Source organism: Carcharodon carcharias, chromosome 1 (genome assembly GCF_017639515.1).
Source record: "Carcharodon carcharias isolate sCarCar2 chromosome 1, sCarCar2.pri, whole genome shotgun sequence".
NCBI classification, from domain to species: Eukaryota; Metazoa; Chordata; class Chondrichthyes; order Lamniformes; family Lamnidae; genus Carcharodon; species Carcharodon carcharias.
Window position 1 is genome coordinate 30136427 of NC_054467.1, and position 10764 is coordinate 30147190.

Genomic DNA, 10764 nt, shown 5'->3' on the forward strand with positions numbered 1-10764 from the left:
CCAGTTAAGTCTTTGGTTAATGGTAACCCCCAAGATGTTAATGGTGGAGGATTCAGCAAAGGTGCTCCCCTTGAATGACAAGGGGAGATGATTAGAGTCTCCCTTGTTTGAGATGGTCATTGCATGGCACTTATATAACATGAATGTTACTTGCCCTTTATCAACCCAAGCCTGAAGTATGTCCATGCCTTGCTGTATATGGATATGGACTGCTTAAGTATCTGAGAAGTTGTGAATAGTACTGAACAATGTGCAATCATTAGCAAAAAACCATACTCCTGACCATATGTTGGAGGAAATGTCATTGCTGAAGCAGCTGAAAGTGGTCAGGCCCAAGACACTACCCTGAGGAACTCCTGCAGTGATGTCCTGGAACTGAGATGATTAATCTCCAACAACCACAACCATCTTCCTTTGTGCTAGGTATGACTCCAACCAGAGTTTTCCCCAATTTCCTTGTGCTCCTTGGCTTCCTTGAGGCCACAGGCTGTCAAATATTGCTTTGATGTCAAGGGCCGTCACTCTCACCCCACCTCTGAATTCAGCTCATGTGTCCATGTTTGGACCATGGCTGTAATGGGGACTGGAGCCAAATGGTCCTGTCAAAACTCAAACTAAACATCAGTAAGCAGGTTATTCTGATTATGTGCCACTTGATAGAATTGTCAACAACACCTACCATCATTTTGCTGACAATTGAGAGTAGTCTGATGGGGTGGTAATTGGTTGGATTGCATTTGTCGTGCATTTTGTAGACAGGACATAACTTGGCAATTTTCCATATTGTCAGGTAGATTCCAGTACTGGAACAGCTTGGCTAAGGACACAGATTGTTCTGGAGCACAATTCTTCTGTATTACGGTCAGTATGCTCTTCAGTTATATGAATAGAGTGTTGTTGTACTGTTCAGAAAAGAGAATGTTGGCAGGAGATTTTATTGAAGTGTTCAAAATCATGAGGGGTCTAGACAGAGTAGCTAGAGAGAAACTGTTCACATTAGCAAAAGAATCAATAACCAGAGGACACAGATTTAAGGTGATTGGCAATGGCGGCAGGAGGAGTTTTTTTTTTACATAGAGAGTGGTCAGGATCTTGAATGCACTGCCTGAGAATGTGGCTGAGGCAGTTTCAATTGTGGCTTTCAAAATGGAATTGGGTAAGTACCTGAAGAGAGAAAATTTAGAGTGCAACAGAGGAAGAGCAGGGTTGTAGGACTAGCTGTCCAAGCCACCTTTTTTGCAGAGAGGTGGCATGGATATAATGAGCCAAATGGCCTTCCCCTGTGCTGTGACCATTCTATGGTTCTATTCTATGATGTTGTCAGGGCCCATAGCCTTTGCTGTATCCAGTTCCTTAAATCATTTTTTGCTATCACATTTAGTGAATCAAATTGACTAAAGACTGACATCTGTGATGGTGGGGACCTCAGGAGGTGGCTGAGATGGATCACCCAGTCAGTACTTCTGGCTGAAAATGCTTGCAAATGCTTCAGACTTGTCTTTTGCACTGATGTGCTGGCCTGCGCCATCACTGAGGATGGGGATGTTTGTGGAGCCTCCTCCTTCTGTTAGCTGTTTAATCAGCTGGATATGGCAAAACTTTGGAGCTTTGATCTGATGTGTCGGTTCTGGCAACAGGCATGTTGGGTTGAGCAGCCTCCTTCTGTGCTGTATCATTCTATGACCCTATGACTCTCTGACTCTATGGGCTTGACTTACACAGAGCTGGGAAGAGCATTGAGCTTCATTGGAACAGTGCATTGGAACAGATGGAGATATCTGTAGTATAAGGGTGTTCGGTAGAGCAAGGGTTAATGTGGGACTGGGGAAACAGTACTGCCCACATTATGATATAGAGTCACATGATGGTAGACTGTGACTAATAGTCTGGGAGAAGCCAGCATTATGAGCTGTATCCTGGAGACGCATGTACTTATGAGTTGTTAATAAGCTGTTTATGTTCAGCCACATAAGCCTCCAGACCTTTCAGTGAGACACAGAACAACCTTACAACATGGTGGCCATGAAGGAATGAACTTAGAACGTCAAAGAAACTGGAGAAGAAGAAGCCCCAGAATCTTAAAGCATGTAAAAGTAAAGAAACTGCAGTCTGACCTGTGAGAAATGTGCCTGCATCAAAGACACAGCTGGAGATTGCCTAAAAAGAAGCTCCATTGCAGATGTGGCAGCTGAAGGGCAGAAGAAAAATCCACTGTGCAGCTGACGGACTCCACCAGAGCACGTGGAGGTCCATTGCCAGGCCTGATAAAACGCAGAGTCAAAGGTCCTAACCAGATCACAAAAGGGTCAGTAAAAGCCGAACCTGATTGAACGCAAAGTCCAAAGACCCAGCCAAGTCACAAAAGAGGTGAGCAAAATTCGCTAAAAGGCTGAACTAACCTTTTAAAAATAATCAGGACACTAACCAGGCAGAGCAAACTGACTGTTCAATCAGCACAGCTGGAAGAACACTGCAGCCAGGTCCAGAGTCAGCGCCATAGCAGTCGAGCTCGAATGAATGAAAAATAATTAAAACAGAAGGCAGATCAAAAAAAAGCCTTCAAATCAATTACCCAAGCTCAGAGAAGCAAATAGCTGGCCCAAGCAGCTTATTCTGATGGTTTCCTGCAGAATCGATAAGTTTTAAAAGAAAAGGCTCCATTATTGTAACAGGACCCCACCGAAACCCGACAAGCATGGGAAGAAGAAATAAAAAGGGTTACTGTGGTGCCATCTTGAAAAAAGAATAAAGTTCTACTCCCATGTTCTAAGAAGCAGTCATGGATAGTAAATTGAAACCACCGGACCAATTTGAACTCATGCAAGAGCCAAACCAAATGCAAAATTAGGTATCATGTAGAAGAAAATTTTTAGATCACAGGAGTATATCAGGATTAAGTAGAAAATCACTGGAAGTGCAAGTTAATAAATCCTTGTACTTATTTGGTGAATTTGCCAACAATGTAATCATAAGACAAGGTACAGATGAATCCTCAACCACATTTGGTGAGGTCTTAAAAGCCTTTGACCAGTATTTTAAACTCCAAGTTGTGGAGAGCACAGACCTTAAAAAAGGTATAAAACAACGCCAATAAAACACAAAAAGGTCTAGAGACACCAGGATGAGGGAGACAATACCCAAGCAAAATACAAGATAGTTGCAGACCATGTCAGCACAATGAAGTGCACAAGCCAAAGAGTTTAGTGCAGAGGAAAGAAGAGGCTTTGAAGCAGCTGAGAGACTTAAAAATAGAGCTTTTTGAAAATGCTGACACATTACCCAAACTGCAACAGCAGGTGTCAGTGAGGAGCGAGCAGATGGCTGGGAAGGAAAGAAAGCTATCTGATGCAACCCAAAAGAAACAAGATCTGCAAAAAGAAAACAAATCCATTCTACAGGAAAATGTTTCTATCAAAGCTGAGTTAGAAGAACTCAACCAAAAAAAAACAACAGCAAGCAGAAAAGGTACACAAAGAAGTCGCTGCCCTGAAAGACTCATTGAAGAATCAAAATGTGCCCCTGGGAAAACATGAGAATGCATGTTCTTTTTGGTTTTACATATATTGGGAACCAGCATGTAACATACTTCTGTCAGTCAAATATATGAGACTGGGCTCTATCATTTCTTTAAGAGGCAATCCAGTTTTGTTTGCAATTTTGAAGGATATTTTATGCTTTCAATTATATAGAAATTTGCTAACCTGTGCAACCTCAATGAAAGCACTAAAGACTTTGATGCTAAAGAGCTGCATGCGAATGTGTGACTTCCACAAATTGAGCTACTTAGCAACTAACCCCTAAAAAGTATGTTATTCTTCACAAAAATGATCCCAATTAATCTAAATCTAAAATATAAGTTTGACATCATGCAGCTTTGCCTATTCATCACTGTTAAAGATCGATTGACAGTCATATAACATAAAGGGGATTTGCCCATGTTTGGGGTGAAATGGAATAGCCCCCAAAAATCAAGCATGGGGATCGTGATGTAGAATGTCTCTGCTCCCGTTCAAAGTAATGCAGGCAACATGCAAACCTTTTCTGCCTGCTAATTATAATACTTGTGGTATGCAATCCATTCCTAAATGCACTGAAGAGTGGCTGCATGCTCAGCAAGGGGCCCAAGTTGTGCAAGGCTGGCACCGCTTCAAGTAAATTCACGCTACTTTAAGTCAGATGCACCACTTGAAGTGAGGGTGCAGGGGCTGGAAGAGGACTTGAAGACCAGGAAGAAGCTACAAAAATGACATACCAGGACAGAGGTTGGACCCCAAGGTTCTCAGATGCTGCACTGGAGCCCTTGGTGCAGGACAACAACAGGAGAAGAAAGGCCCCCTTCCCTCAGGCAGCCAAGAGGCCCTCCAGACAGATAATAAAGACAATGGGGGCAGATAGCTGCTGTGGTTGATGTCAGCAGTTTAGCCCAGGGGACCTGGATTAAGTGCTGAAAGCAGTTTAATGACTTTACACGCATGGTCAAGGTCAGTAAAGGCATCCTTATATGCCATATCTTACCAACTGCACCATTAGCCTCACATACTTCTCCATGCACCTCACACCCTTCATTCGCCTAGCAACAATGTCTATCAACTGTGGCTCATTCATAGCACCCTCGTGCCAGGGTCAATGATGTCACTGCACAGCTGCAGGACATTCTTTTGGGGGAGGGTGAACAGCCAGAGATCATGGTCCACCTTGGTACCAGAGACATAGGAAGAATGAGGGATGAGGTCCTGAAAGCAGATTTTAGGAGTTAGGAAAGAAATTGAAAAGCAGGACTTCTAAGGCAGTAATCTCAGGATCTCTCCCAGTACCACATTGAACAAATGAAAGCATGCCTGGAGAAATAGTGTAGGACAGAGGACTTTAGATTTCTGGGGCATTGGGACTGGTTCTGGGGAACATATGAACATATGAACATGGAGCAGAAGTAGGCCACTCAGCCTCTCAAGCCTGTTCCACCATTCAATAATATCATGGCTGATCTGATTGTAACCTCCCACCTATCCCCGATAGCCTTTCACCTACTCGTTAATCAAGAATCTATCTAGCTCTGCCTTAAAAATATTCAAAGACTCTGCCTTTTTAGGAAGAGAGTTCCAAAGACTCACAACTCTCTGAGAGAAAAAATTTCTCCTTATCTCTGTCTTTAATGAGCCACCCCTTATTTTTAAACTGTGAACCCTAGTTCTAGATTCTCCGACAAGAGGAAACATCCTTTCCACACCCACTCTGTCAAGACTCCTCAGGATCTTAAAGGTTTCAATCAAATCATCTCTTACTCTTCCAGTGGATACAAGACTAATCTGAGCAACCTTTCCTCATAAGACAACCTGCCCATTCCTGGTATTAGTCTAATAAACCTTCCCTGAACTGCTTTTAATGCATTTATATATTTCCTTAATAAGGAAACCAATACTATATACAGTACTCCAGATGTGGTTCTCACCAGTGCCCTTACAACTGAAGCATAATCTCCCTACTTGTGTATTCAATTCCCCTCACAATAAACAATAACATTCTATTAGCTTTCCTAATTACTTGCTATACCCGCACACTGGCCTTTTGTGATTCATGAACAAGGACACCTAGATCCCTCTGAATCTCAGAGCTCTGCAATCTTTCACCATTTAGATAATGTGCTTCTTTTTTATTCTTACTGCCAAATGGACAATATCACAGTTGCCCACATTATACTCCATTTGCCAGATCTTTGCCCACTCACTTAACCTATCTATTTCAATCTGTAGCCTCCTTACATCCTATTCGCATCTTACTTTCCTATCTTTGTGTCATCAGCAAATTTAGCAACCATACCATCTGTCCCTTCATCCATATTATCTATATAAATTGATATAAATTGTAAAAAGTTGAGGCCCCAGCACTGATCCCTGTGGCACACTACTTGTTACATCCCACCAACCAGAAAAAGACCCATTTATGGCTACCCCTGATTCCTGTTAGCTAGCTAATCTTTAGTAGCGGTGATGTAGGGCATGGGGTAAATCAGGAAATGAGAGGTGCATATAACAAGGGTAATACAGTAACCATGGGTGACTTCAATCTACATTTAGACTGGATAAATCTAATGAGCAGTAATGCTGTGTAGGATGAATTCCTGGAATGTTTAGGAGATGGTTTTCTTGAGCAGTATGTTGAGGAACCAACCAGGGAACAGGCTATTTTAGATCTAGTATTATGCAATGAGAAAGGACTAATTAATAGTCTTGTTGTAAAAGAACATTTAGGGATGAGTGACCATAATATGATAGAATTTTCCATTAAGTTTGAAAAAAATGTAATTCAATCTAAAACTAGGGTCTTAAATCTAAACAAAGGGAGAATAGAAGGTTTGAGGGGTAAGTTGGCTGGTTTACAACAAATACATATTCCTTTAAGGCACAAAATCCCAACAGGAAAAGTGAGCCAACCATGGCTAATAAAGGAAGTGAAAAGTTGTATTAGATCAAAGGAAGAGGCTTATAAAGTTGCCCCAAAAACTGTAAACTTGAGGATTGGGAGCATTTTAGAATTCAGCAAAGAAGGACTGACAAAGGAAGGTAGAATAGAATATGAATGTAAACTAGCAAGAAACATAAAAACCGACCATAAAAGCTTAGATAGGTGTGTAAAAAGGAAAAGATTTGCAAAGACAAATGTTTTTTCATTACAGGCAGAGACAGGAGAATTTATCATGGGGAATAGGGAAGTGGCAGAGAAGCTAAATAATTACTTCACGGAGGAAGATACAAAAAACCTCCCAGAAATAATAGAGAACCAAGGGACTAATGGTAATGAGGAACCGAAAGAAATAAGTATTAGTAAAAAAAATAGCATTATTGGACAAATTAATGGGACTGAAATTGATAAATCTGCGGGACCCGATGATCTGCATCCCAGAGTATTAAAAGAGGTGGCTATAGAGATAATGGATTCATTGATTGTCATCTTTCAATATTCTATAGATTTTGGAATGGTGCCTGCAGGTTGGAATGTTGCAAATGTAACTCCACTGTTTAAGAAAGGAGGGAGAGAGAAAATGGGGAACCACAGACCTGTTAGCCTGACATCAGTAGTAGGGAATATACTAGAATCTATCATAAAGCATGTGACAACTAGACACTTAGAACATAAAGATCTGCTTGAGCAGAATCAGCATGGATTTAAGAAAGGGAAATTGTGTTTGACATAGCTGTTGGAGTTTGTTGAGGATGTTACTAGCATAATTGATGAGGGGGAACCAGTGAATGTGGTGCATTTGGATTTTAAGAAGGCTTTTGATAAGTTCTCTCATTCTCTCATTAGGAGTTAGTTAACAAAATTAGAGCTCATGGGATAAAGGGGTAATATACTGGCAGGATTGAGGATTGGTTAACAGACAGAAAACTGACAGTAGGAATAAAGGAGTCATTCTTAGGTTGGCAGGCTGTGACTAATGGGATACTGCAAGGATCAGTACTTGAGCCCCAGCTATTCACAATCTACATCAAGGATTTGGATTTGGGGACCAAATGTAATATTTCCAAGTTTGCTGATGACACAAAACTAGGTGGGAATGCATGTTGAGAGGATGATGCAAACAGACTTCAGTGAGATTTGGACAGGCTTAGGGAGTGGGCAAAGAATTGTATAACGTGGATAAGTGTGAGGTTATTCACTTTGGTAGGAGGAATGGAGATGCAGAGAATTTCTTAAATGATGAGAGATTGGGAAATGTTAATGTTCACAGGGACCTGGGTGTTCTTGTTTATGAGTCACTGAAAGCTAACATGCAGGTGCAGCAAGGAATTCAGAAGCTCAATGGTATGTTGGCCTTTCTCGCAAGAGGATTTGAGTATAGGAGTAAAGATGTCTTGCTTCAATTGTATAGAGCCTCGATGAGACCACACCTAATTATTGTGTACTGTTTTGGTCCCCTTACCTAAGGAAGGATATACTTGCCATAAAGGGAGTGAAGCGAAGGCTCGCCAGATTAATTCCTGGGATAGCAGGGCTGCCCTATGAGAAAAGACTTAGGAGTCTGAACCTGTATTCTCTAGAGTTTAGAAGATTGAGAGGTGATCATATTGAAACTTATAAAATTCTTCAGGGGCTTGACAGGGTGTATGCAGAAAGGATGTTTCTACTGGCTAGGGGATCTAGAACTAGGGGACACAGTCTCAGAATTGAAGTGACATCAGAAACAGATCCAGGGTGTGTTCAACAGAGACTGCTAGAAACAAGGCTTCTAGGAACTTCTAAACGTTTATTAACTATATACAACTATGTACAGGGATAGATAAGCACAAGGCTCCTTCTAGGCATCTCTCTGAGTCCTAGAGATATGATCTGACATCACTGATGACGTATATTAACTATTAGCATAATAGTTATTAACACTTTGTATTACAAGACCAAGGGGCAAGTCATTTAGGACTGAGATGAGGAGGAATTTCTCCACTCAGAGGGTAGTGAATCTTTGGAATTCTGTGCCCCAGAGGGGTATGGAGACTCAGTCATTGAATATGTTCAAGACGGAGATTGATAGATTCCTGCACACTAGTGACATCAAGGGATATGGGGGTAGTACAGAAAAATGGCATTGAGGTAGACTATCAGCTATGAGCCAGTTGAATTACGGAGCGGGCTGGAGGGGCTGAATAGCCTACTCCTGCTCCTATTTCTTATGTTCAAATACCAGGTATACGGGGCTTCTTTCGAGCTAGTTGGGTAAGATTATATTGGGCTAGTGCTGTAGCTGGTTGACTTTGAGGTGTTTAGACTTAAACTTCCACCATCTCTAGCATGAGGTAGGCAAAGATCTCCGTCTGTACTCCGAAGCTTTTTTCCCCTGGATCCGGTCACTCGCCTGAAGCCAGGGGCTTGAGGGGTGCCGAATTTGGGCTACAAACGTGTTTTCACTTCTGGCAACCGGGTGAGAGAGGGCAACAACATCTCGCACAGTCCTTCTCTCTAAAATAAATACAGCACAAATGATCTGCAAGCCTGTTTATCCACTTCTCTTTAATTTACCATCAAATCAATCATTGGCAAGACCTGGCAATAAACTCACAGGAACATTTCATTCATTCAAACTCTACCCGACTGACACTCTGGTCACTTTCCAGACGCCCGGATGAGCTAACAAAATGATAATCCTTCACGCAAAACTTTAGGTCGGCCTTGTAGAGATTTTAAACCTGCTTGCTAGCTTGGGAGTGGAGGGTGGTTGGAAATGCCCTCCTTTCTGGTCTGACGCTGATTCAGCAAAGCATCTCGCTGTGCCCGGGGCGAAATGATTTCATGGCAAGTCTTAAAAAAACACACACACACGAGTGGGTGTGGAACTAGTTTCATCTGTTCTTACATAAAATCCGCAACGGATATTAAAAACTGTCCGCGTCTAAATTGCTCCAAAAGGCATTCACGTGCTGTGAATAAGGATCAGCCTTTTGAAATGGAGCGAGTGACCTTGGAGTCTTTCTGTAGGACAGTGAGTTCATTACAGCTTTACCCATCCAATGTACTGACCCAGCGGCTGTGTCCCAATTCCTCATAAAAGCAAAACTTCCGTTCCTTTAAAACTAATAGCCCATCGCAAATCGCTGAAATATTTACATTTTACACAGGGCGACGGATGATACAATTATTATTTATTTAACTTGAAGCCCAATCCCGGCATCAACAGAGTGAAACATCTGACAGCTCCTTCACTGCATTTGTCTAATTATTCAGCCAAGCACCTGCGCCCCTTACAGTGCCGCACTTACCATTTCTGTACATGTTCCCGACTAATCGTGAGGAAGACCGGACCCTTGCCAAGGGCACTAAGTTGTGCCAGGCGATCCTGCAGAGATACATTGTGCCCGCTTGACTCTGCGGGTCAATTGCGGGAGCTAATGGTGCGGACGATGCCTGCAACACTCGGCGCTGTCCTGCTTTAAACGGGGAGATCCCGTCTCTCTCCCCACCTCTGCCTGATCGAACCACTCACAGCGTCACGTCGACCGCAAGCGTACAGCGTGGCCCAGAGGTCGCTCCTGTCGTGTGGCTCCAGCATTAACACGCTGCACACACAAAAAACCGCCTGAATAATTATTAAACAGCCCAACAAAAAGTCCCAAACTGCAGCCGCAGTATGTTGTAACCAAATCAGCTATTTACTGACACACACTGCCAAACTGCACAGTATAACACATTTCTACAACATTATGGAGATATTTCCAGCACTTTGTGTGTAGGGATATAGCCCGTTTTTTTGTGAAGCTCAACAGACTTTTTGACTTGAAATTGTTCTGATTCTCTTCTATTCTTTTCCTGAAGCCATATCGGATAGGACATGGATGTCCATGTAGTTGTCTTCATTGACCACAAACATCTATGGAGCCTGGTGTCAAGCTCGTTTGTATTAATTTGCGTAGTTAAATTGCTGATGCGGGTAAATCTTGGTAGCTTAATTCATAACTTATCTGTCAACAGTGTTATGACGTGCTCAGTCCAAATCAGCTCCCAGGCTCACAAAATTCAGGTAGGACAAACCAGCCAATAAGAAAATCAGCACAAACAGGGCTGGTGCCTTGGTTTCGAGGCCAGATGTCATGAGCTAAAGGGGAGGGGGGTCACGATTCCCGGCTGGCTATTCTTGTGTGAGACTGGAGTGTTGGCAGGGCCTTTGACCACGGGGTGGTGAGGAAAAGGATCATAGTCAAGGGCAGTCGTATTGTCACTCAACAACCAGACATTGACTTCCAGCGGGAACTAAAAGGCATTAACAATGAGGAAGAG

At 42.5% G+C, this 10764-nt stretch overlaps 1 protein-coding gene across 2 annotated transcripts in view; it reads right to left on the minus strand.

Moving 5' to 3' along the window:
- The window catches only part of mgarpb (mitochondria localized glutamic acid rich protein b), a 47543-nt gene extending 37562 nt beyond the window's left edge, over positions 1-9981 (minus strand). The window contains exon 1 of one of the 2 annotated variants that reach the window (XM_041187045.1): positions 9750-9981. In XM_041187045.1, coding sequence (XP_041042979.1) covers positions 9750-9840 — 91 coding nt within the window. In that variant the 5' untranslated portion in view covers positions 9841-9981. The remainder of the gene's footprint in view (positions 1-9749) is intronic. The other variant, XM_041187035.1, reaches the window with a different exon arrangement.
- Positions 9982-10764: the final 783 nt, after the last annotated feature.